Consider the following 22,427-nt stretch of genomic DNA (forward strand, 5'->3'; position numbering starts at 1 on the left):
CTGCACCGGCCAAAAAAAAATTTCCCTATTACCCTGAGAGAGAAGTAGAAAGGAATCACCAGGAAAGAGAAAAATGATGATATCCAGCTCAAGACCCTGGGTGTGCCAAGCCCATACTCACCAGATGTGAGATTTGATTACATACTAGCTTATATCTACCAAATATATCATATTAAAAAAAAATTATCCTACTGCCTGGTCTGGCACCAGTGGGAGAAAATGGCAGAGGTTGGTTTGGCATGGATGTAACAGTAGGTAAAAATTCATTTTCTTTAGGTTGGTGGAAGTAAAGACAAAAAAAAAAAAAAAAAAGCAACAATTTTAATATTTAAAAATTAAATGAAAAATTAATATGCATTGTAATCATGCATAAATGACTCATTTTGATTATTAACATATGATCCTGGTTTTACAAAATCATATTTTGTAATAACAGAACCAGATTTTAATGTTATTTTTAACATCAAAATATGAAATTTTTTTTTTTTACATTTTGATTTTATTTTTGATATGTTATATTTGCAAAGAATAATGACAGGCACAGTAAAGCTGTTTGCTATAGTGCCTATGGTAATTTTCAACACCCATGGTCTCATGACTAAACTGTAGACAGTCATAATTTGGTAAAAATATATGCTACAAGAAGAAATGTATAAACCCTGACAGATATTGAGTTTTGTAACTAGTCAACAAAAATACTTGTTGTTACATAACAACAAAGATTTCAAAATTAGATATTTTACTCCCAAATGAACTTGGGAAAATGTGCAAATTTTTATGTCGGAGTGATATATTCACCCTCCCCTCAATCCCAGATATAAAATTGCACCTGAATGAAAATGTGCATATACTTTGTAACCTCATCCTCAAGGAAAAAGAGTGACTGTTATCAGATGAACCTACAACTGTCAAGTGTGGTATGATTGTTGATCCTTTAAAGAATGATTCATGGAACTTTCATGGGTGTAGAGAAATGAGGTCACATTAGCAATGGACTCCACTCTGGATCTGCAGAGTGCAAAAAACTAGTAATACTAGTTTTTTTTTTTTTTTTTTTTTCATGGAATTCTGAAAATTTGTAAAGATGGAAACTTTGTACATAAATGCTTTTAAATATTAAGTTGTTTTTATTTTGACTTTTCAATTTTAATTAAGAATTTAAAATTTTCTTAAAAATTAAACCTTTTAAAGAACTCATCTTTACTTCTCTTTTTTTGGTGCAATAATAAGTCCTGTCTGCTTATGCATAAGTTGAACTTTGGAAGCCAAAATCTGATAACAATGATTTTCTTCAATATCAAAACTATTTTCTGTTGACATTTATTACAAAAACTGTCCAACTTCTTTGAAACAGAAACAAGACACCGCAGTTTAAAAGTAGCTTCAAAAATACACACACACACAATTGCATCATCATCTTAAAATTTTCATATTTCCCTAATAACTCCCTCAACAGGTAAAATTATGTCATTTCAAGACACTGTTACATCATCCTGTGAAAGTAGTGCGATATTGCATAATTCTGTAATATTAGAGTGGTATTGCATCATCTTATTAAAACATCCAGGTGCTGCTCTCTTTCTTAATCTCCTATTCAAAAGTAGTATGGCATACACTCGCTTAACTTTAAGGAAGAAAAGCATAATTATTGCTCTTGATAGGCAGGGCTTTTCTAGTTGACATGGAACTGCAAAAGTTGGATATAATCAGTCTACTCTGTCCAGGTTACCTGAAAAGAAATGTGAGACTGGAGATGTCAAAAGAAAATCTGGAACAAGAATAAAATGGAAAAGTACTGCATCACAGGGCAGAGTTTTGAAGCACCTATGCCTCCATGATCATTGTGCAAGTTCCACAGACCTAAAATCTACGTGTAAGGAACATACTAGGATAAATGCTAGTGATAGAACTGTTCAACAAAGACTTGGAATGGGCTCAAGAACATGCTAATTGGACAATTGAACAAATGAGAATCTGTAATATTCTCTGTTAAATCAAAATTTAACCACCACAGATTGGATGGTAAATGCTGCATATGGCATAGATCTAATTAAGCTTATCACTTTGACAGTATTCAATCAGCAGAAAAGTTTACATTGTCCCAGATGGTTTGTGGATGCATAATGAGCAAAGGAGTGGACAAAATATATTTTGATAAATGGTACTGTTAATGGTTGACTATTGCACGCAACTTTTTAAAGGAGACTCTTCTGCTTGTTATTGGACTTTCAGGGAACAGAAATTGTTTTTCAACATGACTCTGTGCCTTGCAGCACTGAGTGTAGGCTTAGTACATTACATAATCATTTAATGCAATTCCTAGTATGATAATTTTAACTTGTTTCAAGCACTGATTTTTTTTTTTTTTTTTTTTTAATATTGAGGTTCATGCAAAACTACACTGCAATATCCAATCCTTATCATGCCCAGGAAATAATCCCGAATTGAACTTGATTAAAAACTGAATAGAACAGAAACTTGCTGCTGAAAAGCCATCAAGCAAGATAAAACTGCAAGAAACCATTATTTGTGTCTGGTACCATGAACTAAGCAGCAATTATATCAAGAATGATACTCTCCATGTCAAACAGATATATAACAGTAATTAAAGTTCATGGTGGACCAAAAAAGTTATTAATGTTATACACGGTGGGTCTCGGTAAATACTACAATAACAAGTGGCAAGATACGAAAGTGTGGTGGTACCACCTGTCTTGCCCAGCCAGAACACAAAAGTATGCCACTTAGTTCGCCATGAGTCATTGGCCGATGCAGGTGCATATTCAGACTGTGGAGGCCTGTGTGCATGAGAGGAGTGTTATAGCCGTGCAGTGTGAGTTGCACTGTGGAAACTACTACCAATTCCGTGTTCCTGACGGACGAACGATATCAAGGTGAGCGAAACAGTGGCAACAAACTTGTTCAGTCACCGATAAGAAGCATGAGGGGGGCCCCAAAAGACAGTGCATATGCCTGACAATGTCTAATGAGTCCGTGAGGCTCTGCAGCAAAGTCCCCAGCGATTGGTTCGTCGCCATGCAAGGACACTGCACGTGTGTCACAGTTCCCTGCATCGGATTATGAAATTTGATTTAAAGTTCCAACCGTACAAATTGCAAGTTACTCAAGTGCTACGGCTGACAGATAAAGTGAGAAAGCAAAACTTCTGCACAAAATTCCTTGAGTTATTGGAGCAGGATGAGTTAATTTTCACTTCTCTGGTTATGTCTGATACTTTCATCTTAACAGGTTTGTGAATAAGCAAAACTTCTGTTACTGGGTAGACAGCAACTCGCACCGTCTTCATGAAAAACCTCACAGTAGCCCAAAGGTCGTGTGGTGTGCTATCGGAGTTTCCACAGGCATTGTGGGGCTGTATTTTTTTGAAGACGATGAAGAACACACAGTGACTGTGAATGCCGAACGGTATGGGAACATGATTGAGAACTTTTTTGTTCCAGAAGTATGGAGAAAAGGTATTCTCCACACGACATGGTTCCAGCAAGATGGGGCTACAGCCCGTACCACGATCGACTGATCTTCTCACAATTTCGGGATGTCCCATGGCCGGCTAGGTCTCCAGACCTGACACCCCCCCAGACTTTTTTCTTTGGGGATATCTCAAAGACAAAGTTTTCTCCCGGTGGGTACACAGTATTGGGGATTTGAAGATGGCAATCCGAGAAGAGATTGAGGCCATTCTCCAGGAAATGATTCAGGACATCATGAGGGGCTTTCAGGAGTGCTTGCAGAAATGCTTCGACGCTGATGGAGGTCATTTGCTAGATGTTATATTCAAGACATAGACATGGTTTTTGGTGTATCAGTAATCAGAATTTGTGTAAATCTGACAGCCATAAATAAATTTTGTGTAGCCATGCATCAGTTCTGACTATCGCCTTTTTCTTTACTGAGACCCACCTTGTAGAAGACCTAATGGTATTACAACGAGTGTATTTGTGTGCTGCTGGTATATTTTTTCTATCTTATTACATAATTTTAATTTCAAACATTGGTCACAATGAAAAGCCATTCATATGGCCTGCAGTGTATTTTTCAGATTATTTGTAAATAAATGTGTTTAAATGACTTTTATTTTAATTTATTTTCTTATCAATAAAATTGCATAATCATTTTACATCGGTGTATAACAAATTTTAGGCTACAGGGGCAATTGTTTCAGTTGTAATAATGGTTGTTTTTGGAGAAAATTTACAGTGATGCAATTTACATGGCTGCCACTATACATATATACATATACAGTATACATATACTCTGCATGTATGTACTCTACAGATCCCATGCAATGATAATATGTATATTGAACGAACACACACGGTCGGCTCCGTACCCAGGTGGGTAGGAGCAGCAGTGCGTAGCACATGCTTCTTGATTAAACCAGGGTTCGAGCCCATGACCACCAAATATGGAGGATGCGGAAAGGTCAGGGAATGACCACCGAATATCCCCGGAGCAATATGGCCTTAGTTGCTAATGCTCCTAAAAACCAAATAACACACACACACACACACAGGTTGATTTATGAAAATATAGCATAACTTTAGGAGTAATACCTGAGGCAATTTTGAGTTAAAATGTTCACATGAAAGTGGTGCCAGTTGTGAGTAATTAGAGTTATGTAGTGTTCATAGATTCTCAGCAGTTCACCATTGCAAATTACACATTCAACCTTGTTAAATGTAGCCTGACAAAACACGTGCAAAGCAGCGTTGTTCCTTTTTGTTCCATTGTTACTTTTTTTTTCACACTGATTGAAGTACTGAATAAGTCAATATATGATATGTCTGTGTTTATGAATTTTGTGATGGAAATGCAGATGCTGTTGTTTTTGAATACTGTGATGTTTTTTTTCAGAATTGATAAGTCAGCTACTTTTTCCGAACATTGCAAGGTACCATTTCACGTCCCAGTGTTCACATCCTGTGTGAGTGTGCATTTTGACAATAGGTGGCTTGGCAAGAGAATATTTGTTGAGTAGGTACAGTGTGGTCCTTGTACTAGTATGTGAAGGATATTTGCATGTCTCAGTATTTTCCAGTTAAGAATATGGAGAGAAGTAATGTAAGAATGAAGGAATGTATCCATACTGCATGCACCGTGTTCAGCACTTTGAATCTGGGGATCTTGCCCAACAGCAAGGAATTTTGTAATTGGTTTAATGACAATCGCAGTTTGCATCATTACATCTTATTCTGTGATGAAGATCAGTTCACCCGACATGGTGTCATCAACCCACAATTCCCATATTTGGTTGGAAATGAATCCCCATCCCACCTGGGAGAGTAATTTTCAACACTGATTCAGTGAGGTGTGGAATTCTCTATGATCATTTGATTGGTCCATTTATTTTCGAGGGCTGTCTTACTGGACAGGGTCTATTTACAATTTCTTCCGAACGAATTGCTGTAAATGTGATATGTACTTTTGGCCACACAATGTTGAATGCAATTCCAACACAGTGGAACTCCTCCCAGTTGTTCTGTGTAGTGGATTTGTTGCAGCAGTTCACAAAATTGGCTGGCCACCTAGGTCACTAGACCTATATGCTTTAGATTTTTGCCTGTGAGAATGAATGAAAGATCTTGTATACCACACAAGTGCAAGCATGAGGTGGATTACTCAATCACATATTGAGTGTTGCAGCCTGCATGAAAGACAGGCATTGATGAGCTTAGGTGAGCAGTGCACACAATGCACAAATGAGCAGCAGAATGCATTGACGTCAAAGATGGCACTTTCTTACCATTGTGTATGTATTTGTAAACACAGACTGTGTTTATAAATACTGTACATACACAATGGATTTGTAAACACAGACTGTAATTTTCTAACTAAAAATAAATAAATCAACACTTCATTGTGTCTATTGGTTTTATTTTATATTGCTCATAATTGCTTTGATTTTTTTTCTGAGATCCAAACAACCGCAGCTCTATAATTGTTTGGAATCGGACCCAGATTTATATGCACTTTTTAATTCGCCACAAAAATCATCTCCTGAAGTTATGCCATATATTTGTGAATCGCCATGTATAAATGCATACATACATGAAAGTCATATATCAAAGAGCACAGAGGGGAAGATCCATGAATTTTGTGGATGGAACCTAGAATTTATAGATTTGCCTCAGTTGTACTATTAACCATAAATGACAGAATACTAGTTTTATTATTAATAAGAATATTTTCACTATTCACTGTTTGTTATAAATCACTGAGATTTCAATAACAAAAGTTTATTGCTGAAACTTTATTATTAAGAAAATAAATTCTCTCCCCCCCCCCCAAGAAGTACTGGAAGTACACCAAGAAGTACTGGAAAACTGTCCACAAAAAAATTCCAAATTTGAATATGATTTACTACCAACCTAATATTGCATCTAAAATTCCTTCCTATTGAAAAGTGTTGTTCTTATGAATGCCAAGGAATTTTAGATGCAATATTAGGTTGGTAGTAAATCATATTCAAATTTGGAATTTTTTTGTGGACAGTTTTCCAGTACTTCTTGGTGTCATTAAAGATAAAGAAATAGATGTTCTACAACATCAGTTCTCTCCATTTCAGTTTAAAAATCTACCAGATACTTGTGAACAAAGAAAGAAATTATATTAATGTGATCCTTGGTTGGGCAACTGACATGTAGAAGGAAACATAAAATATAACAAATTTATCTTAAGTCATTCTTGCTATTTTAATAATTCTTCATAGTAATGCTGAGTGTGCTGGAGAATATTTAACAAGGCAAAAAAAATAAATAAAATAAAATAAATAAATTTGAATTACAGCCAGCTCAGAATAGCAGTGCTATTCAGAGCTGGATAAAAAAAAAAAGAATAGTTTGTTATAAACAAACCTTTTATTAAACATTTCTGAAGAGGTCAAATTTGGCATATTCCCTTCTACTTCTCTCTCTTTCTCTCTCTGGGTAATTCAGAATTTTTTTTCTGTTGGCTGGTGCAGCATAAGCCTCAGGCTTCCTTGCACCATATGACTAATAATAACTGATAATAAATTATTACGAACTCACCTTTAATTAAAATGTGTTAATTCTTGAAAAGTAAACATCTGTAGTGCATACTGTAAACAACAAGGAAGTTATTGTGGAATATGAAACTTAAGTAACAGACAAGTTGATACTGCTGTTATGTCTCTGCAACATTGGCTAATAAGTAATTGGTATGATTCATGTAGTAAAACATGTCAATTCTGAAGTATTTTTGCACTGTTTAAAGTCTCTTTTATACAGTCATGTTTTCATGATATAAATTTGAACAAAAAAGTTTTGCTGATTTACATGGATTTTTAATTTATGATTCATGTTTATAATATCTTGAAAATAAATGTTTACAGGAACTTTCCTCTTATTTTTAGTGTTCCATGCAATTTTGAAACACCCCATTGTATGTATATTCACTCAAAGTTCTTTATAGTGACCTCCTAAGAGAAAGAGAAAAACAGTCGTTATATTGAAAGGACATTATATTGATAGCTCATAAAATTAGCCAAAGAACAAAGAAAAGTTTGATATAAATTCTAATACAATGTAGTATAATCTAATTCAAAATATGTATTATAGGTTTAAAGAAGAAAATGAAAATTGCATGGTTGCAATAGTGATTCTATGGCGTAGTAAGATTAATTTGTAGATAATATATACCGATGAGCTAAAACATTATGACCAGCTGGTTGTTATGCAAATCGAAGCAACTGCAGGTGAACTACGCATGGATTGGGACATGGTATAAAAAACACCTGATACTGAGCTCTGTTAATCAGTGTTACTCATGTTCTTCAGATGGGAAAGGCAGCAGACTTAAGCGAGTTTGACAAAGGCCAAATTGTAATGACCAGACGACTGGATCAGAACATATTCGGCACGGCTGGTGGGGTGCTGACAGTCAGCCGTGGTTAGTATCTACTGAAAGTGGTCTGAGGAGGGAAAACACACGAACCGCCGGCGAGATGTTGGACAACCATGGCTCAAGGTCAGTGAAGGCTCTCCCGGATGGTATGTGGCAACAGTAGGGCGACCGTGGTGCAACTAGCCAGTAATTGAAATGCTGATGACAGGAGTAATGTGTCACAACACAGTACATCGAACCCTGCTGAAAATGGGGCTGCATAGCTACAGGCCACTCCGAGTGCCCATGCTAACCATGATTCACTGGAGTCGGTGCCTACAATGGTAGTTGTAGTAGTTGACCTCATCCCATGCTGAAACACATACTGTATTTCCCCATGTATAAAACGCTCCCATGTATAAGACGCACCTTAATTTTGGAGCCCGAAATTTGAAAAAAAACGTATTACATAAAGTTATTGAACTCAAGTTTTATTCATCATAAAATTCATACAACTCATCACTGTCAAAACTCCCATCCATTAGCTTGTCCTCATCTGTATCTGATGACAAATCACTGTCTTCATATATTGCTTCGTCCTCAGTTCCATCTATGGCATTTGAAATGTCACACTTCTTAAATGATTTGATAACAATCTCAATCTTGATATTATCTCAGGATCTTTTCACCCAGGTACAAACTTCGCCTATAGTTGGTTTCTTCACTCTTCCTGCTGGTGTCAAATTGTCCCCAGAAGACTTCATCCATTGGTTCCATTCGTCTCTCATGGCAGCTTTGAATGGTTTGTTAATGCTGACATCAAGTGGTTGGAGCTGGGATGTCAAGCCTCCAGGTATGACGGCAAGTTTTGTTTTTTGCTCTGCAGCAATCTTCTTTGTATTTTTTGTTATGTGTGCCCTGAACTGATCAAGCACCAATAGGGCAGGTTTGCGTAAGAGCCCACCTGATCTCCTGCTCCAAACTTTCTCAAACCAGATCTTCATCCAATCCTGATCCAACCCTTGTCATGAACATGGACAATCACTCCTCGAGGAATCTTCTTTTGGCATTGTTTTGTGTTTGAAAATCAGCATAGGAGGCAGCTTGGTTCCGTCGGCACAACAAGCTAGAACAACTGTATAATGGCTCTTTTCGTGTCCACTTGTCTTCACAGTTACAGTTTCCCCCCCCTTATCAACAGTTCTGTTACTTAGGACATCAAATTGAAGGGGGGGACTTCGTCCATATTTGCAATCTGTCCCAACTCAAACTGATGTGTCTTCCGACATTGAATGACAAAACGATGAAATTCAAGGACCTTCTGCTCATAGCTTTCGGGCATCTTTTGGGCAAGTCTGGTGCGTGTACGCATGCTTAGTCCATTCCGTTTCATGAACCTGAAGCACCAATTGTGTCCTCCTTTGAAATCAGTAACTTCTTTTTCATCAGCAGTTCTTCTTGCCTTATGCTGAACCATCTTTGTGGACACAGGAATTCCAATTGCCCTTTGCTCCTCAATCCATATCTTCAATTCCCTCTCTAAATCAGGCCATTTTGCTGACTTGCCTCTAATGGCCTCTTCTGCCGTGGCGTTTTCAGTAGGGTTTCTTCTTCCCGTAGCCAGTCTCGGATTGTTTTCTCAGTTGGAGGAGGACCAAACTTACGTCCATCAGCACGATTTCCATTCACTTTTGCAAACTGGATCACTTTTAACTTGAATTCAGCACTGTACGAAAATCTTTTCTGAGCCATTTCTGGGCAGAACGTGGCAAAAACGTAACCTAATATACTGGTAACAAGTGCGAAACAATGAGCGCAAAGACAAAAAGCGCGAAAAAGTGGGAAATGCAAGTAAAAAAAATCTACAACAACTGTATTAGACGCACCCAGTTTTTAGACCCCAATTTTTTCGAAAAAAGGTGTCTTATACATGGGGAAATACGGTAAATACATTGCTTGTAGCACGTTGATTTCGTATTGTGTTTTGCTTTTGAGACAAGCAAGGTTTTGTTTTTGAAGCTATTAATTAATTAATAGCATTCTTTGATAGTTTTTCTTAAAATACTAGATTACACCTTCATCAAGTGCTGATACCATGTTGGGTAGTAGTAGTAACTGAACAATTATTGCACATAGGCTATTCACATGGCAGTAGGAAGTGCAGTTATCCACAAAGAGCAAAATTTTTATATTCTTTCTACTTATCTTCTAGTGCAAATCTGTGATCCATTCTTCTTAGGTCCCATAGATTTTCGATGATATCCAAGCCCTTGGTTTGCTCAAGTCATTCTGCAATGTTTTTGAAGCTTTAAAGCATCAGGAATTCTGGGTTTTACCCGTGATTAAAAGAGGAAGTTTCTCTATTCCAGCTAGAAGAATGGTAATCCATTGTTGGTGTGTGTGTGTGTGTGTGTGTTTTTTTTTTTTTTTTTTGGCATTATATTTCTCACCATTAAATATAAGCTTTTTTTTTTTATCCAGTATCAATTAAAAAAAAAAAAAATCCAGTTTCATCAGCATTGAAGTTGTTCTGGTCTTATTCAGCAAAACATTTTTTAAACAACTCTCCCTCAATTCCTTTGTAGCTTCAGTGTTAACAGCTGCACTTTCATTGGAACTATCCATTGGAGGACTTAATCTTTAGTATTTCTGTTTACAGGAATGTTTTTTTTTTTTTTGTGTATACATCATCATTAGTCTTTTCAAGATCCAGATATTTGCCTTTCATGCACCAATCCTACCCAGTGCTGCTAATTTCTCTAAGATTTCAGTCTTCTTTTGATCTTTCAGGATGGTGAACAGTACTCTTAAGAATGTCCAACTGTTCACTGATGCCAGTCTTAGAACACATGTTGTTATCCACAGGTTGCAAAATCTTAATTTTGTATGCAATTGGCAAAGCTACCCACTTCACAGCAGCCTTATTGATAAATGTCCAAACCCATACATACTGTTAAAATGAACTTCTATTCAAAGTTAATTTCATATGCCGATGAGTGATTTATCAGTCAGCTGCAAGCTAAACATTAGCTTCAATAAATTATTCTTTTATTTTGAAATGTGAATATTGATAAAAACATAAATAAATAAAAAAAATATAGTTATGGAAATTTTTGGGTTGTTACAGAGAAGTCTTTCATCTTTCAAGGTAATTATAATGCAAGGTAGTAAAATAGAATTAAGTTTATCAGAACTCAGCCAGGACCTACCACGTAGGTCATTGTAATGACGGAATGTTAAAAAAAGGTCTCTGTAAAGAGCTTTAACTGTGTAGTACACCCACAAATGAACTCCTGATATTGTCCTTTTGGGGCAAAAGCACAATATCAAGAGTTTGTTGCACAATATCAAGAATTGTTTATTAAGCACAATTTCTATTCCCAATGAGCAAGAAAACTTTTAAAATACTCCACCCTTTTTGGGGGATATTTTTCGTATTTTGTTAGTTTTTTGGTAGATAGCATTAATTTTTTATTTTATTTTATTTATTTATTATTATTATTATTATTTATTTATTTATTTATTTATTTTTTTTTTTTGTACTTTTTAAAGCAATGAAAAGCTGCTGTTGTTATTTGGTTTTTAGGAACATTAGCAACTATGGCCATATTGCTTCAGGATATGCGGTGGTCATTTCCTGACCCTTCCGCATCCTCTGTATTTGGTGGTGGTCACGGGCTCGAACCCCGGTCTAATCAAGAAGCATGTGCTATGCACTGCTGCTCCTGTTCACCTGGCTATGGAGGCAGCCTGAAAAGCTGCACTTTGTATTTATGTTTGCTTTTTTGGCACCTTCAATGTTTTTTGCATGTCATTAAAAGGAATGAAAATTATTAAAAAGATTTTATTAAATTAAACATATCTTGACTATTATAAACATGATAAATATTTATATTTATCATGTTTATAATAGTCAAGACTGAAGAGTTTGAAAAAATCATAACTTCTTCATTTTTAATCTTTTTTATTTTCTTTTTTTATAGGTTATAGAGCATCCCTTGGAGATTAAAATGGCTATGTATGATGTCCAGCAATGAGTAAAACTTGTTGGGTTTTTCTATTCCAGTGAAAGATCAATTATTGAAACTCAGAGAAAATACCGGCAACATTTTAAAGTCCTCCTAGCGATAACATGATTCGGAACCTAATTGCCTGGTTTGAAAGAACTGGATCAGTCGGCGATCTTCCGGGAAGAGGTCCTGTGCGCACTGACGCAGCGGTGGAAGCTGTACGGCAGAGTGTCCTTGAGGATCCGTCTGCCTCTACCCATCGTCGCTCTGCTCAACTAGGCATCGCCAGAACATTGCTTCAGAAGATTCTGAAAGGGTGGTCAGTCTTTCAGTGGCCACATTTTAATCTCCAAGGGATGCTCTATAACCTGTAAAAAAAGAAAATAAAAAAGATTAAAAATGAACAAGTTATGACTTTTTCAAACCCTTCAGTTTTTCAGTGGCCACCCTATATTAACATATTGCTGTCATTAATGAAATCTGTTGATGGTATATTGAACATACATGGAGAACCCAGAAGTTGTTTGTGAGGCTTGTACATTCCACATTACTAGCTTTTACAAGCATAATCATCATGAGGCAGTACAATTATATAACATAAAACAGTGTTCTGGAGGAGGGGCTAGCTGTCTAAGCCCACCTTGGGTGCACCTCTACACATGCATGTACACACAAGTGGATGATCAATGTTGAATCGAAAAAAAAAAAAAAAAAAAACCTTCAATCTGAATTAAACAAACATCATGCACCAATTTCTGTAAAGTAAATGGGTTTATTCCCTCTTGAGGACCTTAAATAAAAGCTATATGAATGGGAAAGTGTTTTAAAAGAGAGTCATGTAGATGTTAAAAATTGACCATGGGGCTAGGTAAAAGTACTTTAAAAATGCTAATATCACAAGCTAAAGAGCTAAAAAATAAAAATAAAGTCAGGGGAGGGGAAGAGAGAGAGAGAGAGAGAGAGAGAGAAAGAAGCCGTATAAGTGGAACTGAACAAATTTAAGATAAAATTATGTACAATCTAATTAAAAAAACTTTTTTTTTAGTTTAACTCTGCTTTATCAAAATTTGTTGTGAGGATTTTCAAATTGATAAAACTATTTCTTTAAGTTATCTTTTAGTCTTGGTTAGATTGCACAGTATTGAATAAAGAAAAATAACTAATATTGATTAAGATAAGTAGAGGTTGTCTGGCAGAATTGGAGGACAGTGAGCAAAAAAATACACTAATACCTATATACTTTCTGTGATGGTTGGGGAAAGTGAAAATTTAGAATATTGTAAAAACCTTGGTACTGTTGGTTTAATGTCATTAAACATAGGGAAATTCTGTGGTAATAATGAATGAATATCATAAGTATGAAACTTTTTTTGGTGTAGCAAGTGCTTTAAACTATAGTAGTAATGTAATTTTTCTTACATTTTCTTAAATATCTGTCTCTTGTTAAATTTTTAACAAGAGACACATATTTAAGATATGTATGAACTCATAAATAAACTATGATGTTGCTGATAAGTTTGTTGGTAAGTTAAATCAACAAATAAACTCAAATGTGGACATTTGAGTTTATTTGTTGATATAACTTAGAACATGCTAGTACATTTTTTTTTTGTCTTCAATGTCATGGAAACAGGTTTGTGAGAATGGTAGCCAAGGTGTTTTCTTAACTTGTTTCCATGTTTCGATCACTTATATGGTTTTGGTCTTCAACAGTGAAGACCAAAAACATATAAGTATATTTTTGTTCTTCAATTCACTGTCTTTGTTACTTATGGACATTTATTATTTCAAATATCATTTTTAAGTCCATACCTTCATGTTAAAATTTACTTTAAACATATCCACAGTTATTACTAAATGTTAGTACCAAGAGGAATGGGTTATCATCATTTCCCCCCCACTGTCCTTTACATTGCAGGGTGCTGAATCAGTTTTAGCACAGCCATTCACTCTGTAACATTCATATTATGCAAAATACAAATAATATTTGCTGCATTGGCTGTATTTATTTCTAATATTGATTAAGATAAGTAGAGATTGTCTGGCAGGACTGAAGTAAAAATTATTATAATGGATGGACTCTGGGTTTAAAATCAGTATACATAATTACAAGAGAACTGCCCTTTACACGGTAGGATAGGTTTCTGGGTCTCTGATTGACCAGTCAGGGTTGGTCAATCTCTTTTGACATCACCTGCCTCCTACTAATGTGGACATCTTGACCACTGAGAGGATTTGTGATTTAAACTGTAATTCTCTTAATAATGGATGTTGATTACAGGCATTAGAACATAGCAGATTTTCTCAATTCAGTTGTTTTTAAACATTTATGCATGATTTAAATAGTGATTTGACTATGATCAGAATCCATTAGAATAGTATTTTTTCAAAATTTCTCGGCTTTCGTTTAGCAGAATATGAATGTCTCCCCCCCCACCCCCTAATTTCATTAAGTTAGAGTTAAGGTGTGTTTAAGGAAGTGAATGTTAAAAGATTGTCCTTTGATGTTTTTATTAATTCATTCTTATGAAATATTGTTTTAAATATTTCAAATGACAGTGGGAATAGCGAGTTATATTTTCCCTTTTCCTTTTTTGTTTCAGATGAGCAAAGTAACTTAGACTTCTCACCTGTAAGTTCTGATGAGGCAAAAATTTTAAAAAGAAAATTCCAGCGATGTTCAAGAAATAAAAACAACATTCTGATGAATAGGACTAGTGATATAGATTTTGTTTTATCTGAAGAAAATGAAGATAGTTCTGAAGGGTCAAATGAAGTTACAGGTTCAGAATGCAATCAGATTTTGATCTCTAAGAAATGTGATTTAGAACAATTATGTGAAAAAGTGTATGATAATAGTTTAGAACAGGAAAGTCAAGAGAAGGTGAAAGCACTTGGTGAAGATAAAGAGAAAATAACTGATAAAGGTCATATTGTGAGGAAGAGTAAAAATAATATTCACCCCCAGTTCTGTGATAAGGAACAGCAGAAGAAAACTACTCTTCACCTGCATCTTGCAAAAAGTTTGAATATGGAAACAACATCTGAAGGAAATCCTGTTTTGATTCCTGTTCCAGACATTAGTGTTAGTCCCCATTCACCTGCTCATTCAGGCAGCAGTTCTACCACACCAACTACTTCAAACAGGGATCCTGAATCATATCCATCGACTCCAGCCGATTCTCCAACTCTCTCCATACGCCATTTAAAAAACAGGTACCTGTATGTAGAAGGAACCCCAGAATCTCTTGCACATGCCCATAACCTTACTTTCCCTGAACCAGAGAATCACAGTCCAGGCAAGCAACTTAAAAGAGAGAATCCACGTGGAGTATTTTCAGTTGACCTCAGTAATTATTAATTTTAAATCTTTAGAGTTTTATTTTTCTTTTTCTTTTTTTCTCTCTCTCTCTCTCTCAGAGAGAGAGAGAAATGGAAAAATATGTGTGTGCCATATGGTGAACAGATATGCCTAATAATTATGTCGACTGTCTAACTGCCTTTTTGAACTTTATATCATAGTCCTATATTTCTGGAAACTTGATATCCACAGTGTCTCATGTAGCTAGAATAAGAATATTCATTAAATCATTAAAACAATATATTTCATCATTCACTGCTATTTTTTTTTTATTATTTATTTTTTTTTTTAGATAGTATGAATCAGAGCTGTAATACTCAATATGTTCTACGTTGATAATAATATTAGTAAATTAATAAGAGGAGTTTACCTCAATATAGTACGTGGAACACTTCCGTATGATACCCTCCAGAAATTAAACCGGAAAAAACGAAAAAATCGACAACTTACCGGTACATTAAAGTAAAATATAAATAATTAAATAATCAATTTAACACAATTCAAAATCAATTTAAAACAATTAAAATTCAAATTAACGCAATTAAAAGAATCAAACGAAAATATTCAAAACGATTTTCCTTCCTGAAGCTGACAATGCTTTTCGACCGACTGTCGTGATCACAGGAATGAAAATTACCGAATCAGGCTAAACCTGCAACTTAAATAGTGATTATATGTCTTCGCGCATGCACGTAAAGGTCCACGCATCGGAGATCAAATATGGCCGCCGAACATTAACAGAATTCTCGTGTAATTTAATTTCAACGGTTTCTGCAATTAATAGTCGCGTATAATTACGTTGAACGTTAAGTATTTTGGCCTCGTTAAATAAAAAAGTATGTTTTTCATTAATGGCATGAAAGGCTAATTCTGACGCTGCTGAACGAGAAGCACGAACTGAGGCTTCGTGTTGATTTACACGAATATTAAGAGAAAACCGCATCGAACCCTGGTAAGACGAGTCGCAATCACCGCAAGAAACGTTGTATACCAGATCATTAATTTGTGTTGCGAACGTGGAAAGAACCGAGCGATTGTTCAGTATAGTGTGTAACTTCCGTATAGGCCTAGCTATAATTTTAAATTCGGTATCTTTAAAGAATCTGTTAAGCTGTTTGTGCCACTGTTCAACATATGGGACAGAAATAAAGTATTTTTTGATATTACTATTGTTGATTGGTGTAGTATTTTGTATCCTATCCTTAGCTTGTATCCTAATTCGATTTATTGTGTTAATGGGATAACCCCTGTTCAAGAATCTGCTAGTTAATATTTGTATTTCTGAGTCCAAAGCAGAATCCGTCGTTGAATATTTATAGGCATTTAGAAATTGATTAAAGATAATCGATCTTTTGTAAGTGAACGGGTGGTAGCTATTATAATGTAGAAGCATACCGGTGTTTGTGGGTTTTCTATAGATGCTAAATTGTATTTTGTTCGAGTCCCAGGTAAGCGTGAAATTTAGAAAGTTTAATGACTTAGTATCCGTATCTTCCCTTTCCAATGTAAATTTGAGTCTAGAATGAATATTATTAAACGAATGTAAAATGTCTTGGATAGTACTACTATCGGTAATAACTAGAACATCGTCTAAATACCTCCCATAGTATGTGATACGGGGACGAAAAGGTGTCAAATGTGTCTGCTCAATCGTTGAGAGATAGATCTCTGACATTAAGCCACTCAGGCTCAAACCCATTGGTAATCCAAAAATTTGTTCGTACACCTTGTCTCGAAAGGTGATGTAGTTAGCCTCAACTAATAGTTTAATTAAGTGAAAAATTTCCTTAATAAGGAACGAACAAATTTTTGGATTACCAATGGGTTTGAGCCTGAGTGGCTTAATGTCAGAGATCTATCTCTCAACGATTGAGCAGACACATTTGACACCTTTTCGTCCCCGTATCACATACTATGGGAGGTATTTAGACGATGTTCTAGTTATTACCGATAGTAGTACTATCCAAGACATTTTACATTCGTTTAATAATATTCATTCTAGACTCAAATTTACATTGGAAAGGGAAGATACGGATACTAAGTCATTAAACTTTCTAAATTTCATGCTTACCCGGGACTCGAACAAAATACAATTTAGCATCTATCGAAAACCCACAAACACCGGTATGCTTCTACATTATAATAGCTACCACCCGTTCACCTACAAAAGATCGATTATCTTTAATCAATTTCTAAATGCCTATAAATATTCAACGACGGATTCTGCTTTGGACTCAGAAATACAAATATTAACTAGCAGATTCTTGAACAGGGGTTATCCCATTAACACAATAAATCGAATTAGGATACAAGCTAAGGATAGGATACAAAATACTACACCAATCAACAATAGTAATATCAAAAAATACTTTATTTCTGTCCCATATGTTGAACAGTGGCACAAACAGCTTAACAGATTCTTTAAAGATACCGAATTTAAAATTATAGCTAGGCCTATACGGAAGTTACACACTATACTGAACAATCGCTCGGTTCTTTCCACGTTCGCAACACAAATTAATGATCTGGTATACAACATTTCTTGCGGTGATTGCGACTCGTCTTACCAGGGTTCGACGCGGTTTTCTCTTAATATTCGTGTAAATCAACACGAAGCCTCAGTTCGTGCTTCTCGTTCAGCAGCGTCAGAATTAGCCTTTCATGCCATTAACGAAAAACATACTTTTTATTTAACGAGGCCAAAATACTTAACGTTCAACGTAATTATACGCGACTATTAATTGCAGAAACCGTTGAAATTAAATTACACGAGAATTCTGTTAATGTTCGGCGGCCATATTTGATCTCCGATGCGTGGACCTTTACGTGCATGCGCGAAGACATATAATCACTATTTAAGTTGCAGGTTTAGCCTGATTCGGTAATTTTCATTCCTGTGATCACGACAGTCGGTCGAAAAGCATTGTCAGCTTCAGGAAGGAAAATCGTTTTGAATATTTTCGTTTGATTCTTTTAATTGCGTTAATTTGAATTTTAATTGTTTTAAATTGATTTTGAATTGTGTTAAATTGATTTTGAATTGTGTTAAATTGATTATTTAATTATTTATATTTTACTTTAATGTACCGGTAAGTTGTCGATTTTTTCGTTTTTTCCGGTTTAATTTCTGGAGGGTATCATACGGAAGTGTTCCACGTACTATATTGAGGTAAACTCCTCTTATTAATTTACTAATATTATTTTTTTTTTATATATATACAGGGTGATTCACTGCCAGTGCGACAAACTTGCAGGAGGTGTAGGGGGCACAAAGACGAATCGGAATCACATAGCATTGCAGGGTTCGAAATGCCTTCGTCATGCAGTAGAGAACGTTGAACGGGAGGTCACGTGACCAGCGATCCTGCTGAAAGTCAGCATTTGCGAACCGTTTCTGTTGATGAAACCAAGTATCAAAAGTCCTCCGGAGTGGATAATCTGCAGGCTCCAATGATTGGACGCATTGCAGATGGTATGAACTCATTTGGTTTGTTACAAGTATCCTCCATACAGTGGATTGGGAAATACCCAATCGTTGGCCTATCGCTCGAGTACTTGTACTCGGATTGCCTTCTGCAAGATGTAGGACATTCTCCTCATTGTTTGGCATCCTCGTCGTTCGCTCTCGATTCATGGTACCTCTCGTGAAACAACCAGTCTCACGTAACCTTCTGTGCAGGAAACGTTCCTGGTACAAGCACAGAGCGCAGCGCCCATTACAGTCTGCAGCTCCGTACATGAGGTGCATGTCGGCCAGTTCAATGTTTGAATACTCGTCCATCCTTCTGCCTCGGGAACTGGTTCGCAAATTCTGACTTCCAGCGGGATTGCTGTTCATGCGACCTCCTGTTCAACGTCCTCTACCGCATGACGAAGGCATTTCGTACCCTGCAATGCTATGTGATTCCGATTCATCTTTGTGCCCCCTATACCTCCTGCAAGTTTGTCGCACTGGTAGTGAATCACCCTGTATATATAAAAGAATATCATTACATCCAAAGTATTGAGTTTTTAGTTTTTGAAAACTTAACTCTGGTGTCTTTACTATCTTGCATCAGTGTATTATATCTGTGCAAATGTGTACAGACCATCTCTGACACTTTTAAGTGTAAAAGAATATCATCACATCCAAAGCATTGAGATCTGATTTTAATTTTTGAAAAATAATTTTGGTATCATGGGATCAATATATTATGTTTATACAGTGGATTCCAGTTATTTGGGTCATCGGTTAATCGGGGCAGCCGTTTATTTGGGGCAAATCTTAAAAAACAGAACCCAATCAAGAAAATAGCCAGGGTTTACTTTGCTTAATTGGGACAACATGCCATTTAATCGGGGCAGGAGATCACAGCACTGGAGATTGCCCTACGATTGTCTCTGAACGTATCACGTGGTTCAGTTGCATTTCTGGAGGTCACAACTATAAAACAATAAAAACAATTAGCAGTCACCTGTTTATTGGACTTTTCTGTTAGTGCAATCTATCATAAACAGATAGTAAACTCGATCTTATTGAATTTGCGATAATACCGAAAGCTGGAATTCTATGGATTATTATGGTGAAATGTAGTAGTAGTGGCATGTGATGCAAGAAAGCAAGTGTATGAGCTTATGCAGCATCAGCCAAAAAAAAAAAAAAAAAAAATCACACCATTCCCTCCAAATGCCTGTCCAGTTCCTCCTTAAATTTATTCAACCTATCAACTTCCACAACAACAGATGGAAGTTCGATCCAGCAATTAACCACCTGCTGGCTAAAGGCAAATTTCTGCACATCTATTCTACATCTGTCCTTTCTTAATTTGAATTTATGCCCCCTTAGGTTTGTAATCTGAACAAGTGGAAGGATACCATCAGAATTCAGTGCTCAACCCATTCAAGGCCTTATAAACCTCAATCAGATCACCGCTCAGGTGCCTAGTCTCCAGCCACCTGCAATTTGGAGAACTTAAGCCTCTCTTGGTAAGAGGATCCCTTCATTCCCCTCACCAATCTTGTTGCCCTTCTCTGTACACGCTCAAGCAAATCGACATCCTTCCTAAAATGAGGCCTTCAGACCTGTACGCAGTACTCAAGGCGTGGCCTGACCATTGCCTTATATAGAGGGACAATCACCTCCTTTTCCCTGCTAGCAAAATTCCTATATATCATTGACAAAACCCCATGACCTGCCCTGGCAGCCATTGTAGCAACTTACCCTTAATACCATTCTGCTCCAGTTTGTACAATAGTCTTCCATGCGCAACAGTGTCAAAAGCTTTCTTGAAATCCAAATATATGATATCAAAATTATTTTTTGCATCCGGTTCCTTTGTAACCACATCATAATATCCTATCAAATTTGTCAGACACTACTTTCCCTTAACAAACCCATGCTGTGTCTAAATTATTGCTGCAGTCTTGTCTAGATGATCCTGCAATGCATCTTTAACCAGTAACTCCATTATTTTATCCGGAACAGAAGTTAAACCAACTGGTCTGTAATTACTCGTGTCACCCTTCGATCCCCCTTTGTGAATTAGGGATACATTTGCACATCTCCAGTCCGTGGGAACCTCCCCTGAGTCCAAGGATGCTCTCATAATTATGGCTAAGGGTTTGCTTAGTTGCTTTGCCGCCTCCTTTAATATAACTGGATAGATCCCATCCACCCCAGGTGCTTTTCTTATGTTTAACTTCAACAATTTTTCCTCCACTTTGCTCTCAGTTATTACAAAATCATTTTTAAGTATCCTGCTACAATTTGATAACCTTCTGCCATTTTCAAACCTTAATAGTTCCTCGTGTGAATGTAGATGCAAAATACTCATTCAGTTTGTTTGCTATTTGAGCAGGATCATCAACAGTCTAACCATCGATGTCAAGTGGACCAATCAGATTCATCCCCTTCCTTTTAGAGTTTATATAAGTAAAGAAATCCTTATTGTTTTTCTTAGCATCCTTTGCCAAAGATTTCTCATAATCTGCCTTCCCTTGCCTAATCTCCTTTGTGACCTGATTACAGATTAGCTTATATCTGCCATGGGCTTCTGAGTCGCTTGATAATTTATATGCATCCCATGCATTTTTCTTCTCTGTTTCGAGTCTCATTAGTTCATTAGATAACCATTTAGGACTAAACCTTGAACAATATTTCTTAATAGGTATGAAACTTATAGTACCATCCACGATTAATTCCTTGAATGCTTCCCACTTAAAATTTACTGTTGATAACATCGTCAGTTGATCAGATGTGTTTACACTTCTACTCCGTTCTCACTTGCATGTATCGTGTTACTTGCAATTTGTGTGTGCCATGTTCTTTGTTATTGATTGCTTATCTTTTTACTGTTTTAAATTTTAACTCTCATCCACAAATATCAGTGAACAGAAATGTTAACTAGTTAGTGTGCGCATATTACAGTACGTATTAATTATTCTGATTATCACGTATATTCTTCTGAAATTCTTCTGAATTTCATGTATTGTTTAATTTTTTTAATTGGTAAGGTAATAAAGGGTAAAAATATTTCTTTACTTTTATAGCTTGTGGATAATATTCCTCCTATTTTTGCTAATTAGAATCGCTGTTTAATAGAATTAAAATTCAATTCACAAATGTGATCACAATGACCGGCGCTTACTACACATTGTACAGTGAACGACACTTTATTATAGTGACTCCATCCTAACGTGATTTGATTGTACAGTGAACCAATTGTAAAGTGGGGGTCCATTGTATTTTTAACTTTTTTACGTGAGACTTCGGATAATTGGGGCAGCCGCTTAATTTGGCCAAAATGCACTGTCCCGATGTGTCCCAAATAACCTTAATCGACTGTTCATGGGCTGATTTTTATATCATCCTCTCCCATTACCTTACCAGAGTACTGTGTCTGTTTGACACTTCTCAGAAATCATATCACTAATCTTAGAACAATATGGCTTTTGTGCCCCCTCCACAGTTCAAATATGCTTTCAGATGTAAAAATGAATACAAAATGTAACGTTTGCAAATCCAGCTGGATTAATTATAATTTCACTGTTTCAGGTTTGAGGGAACCTATGTGATTAGTCTTAGGGTGCCTACGTAGCCAGATTGGCAGGAGCAGTAGTGAGTAGCATGCGCTTCTTGATTAGGCCGGGGTTCGAGCCCATGATCCACCAAATACAGAGGATGCGGAAAGGTATAAGGGAATGACCACCGCATA

At 36.1% G+C, this 22,427-nt stretch overlaps 1 protein-coding gene across 1 annotated transcript in view; it reads left to right on the forward strand.

The window, feature by feature from the left end:
* Positions 1 to 22,427, forward strand: part of TBC1D16 (TBC1 domain family member 16) — a 272,554-nt gene that overhangs the window by 98,777 nt on the left and 151,350 nt on the right. Inside the window, exon 5 of the mRNA XM_090382977.1 lies at positions 14,477 to 15,223. Coding sequence (XP_090239103.1) covers positions 14,477 to 15,223 — 747 coding nt within the window. The remainder of the gene's footprint in view (positions 1 to 14,476; positions 15,224 to 22,427) is intronic.

This window comes from Mastigoproctus giganteus, chromosome 10 (genome assembly GCF_048544385.1).
Source record: "Mastigoproctus giganteus isolate SK-2022 chromosome 10, ASM4854438v1, whole genome shotgun sequence".
Taxonomy (NCBI): domain Eukaryota; kingdom Metazoa; phylum Arthropoda; class Arachnida; order Uropygi; family Thelyphonidae; genus Mastigoproctus; species Mastigoproctus giganteus.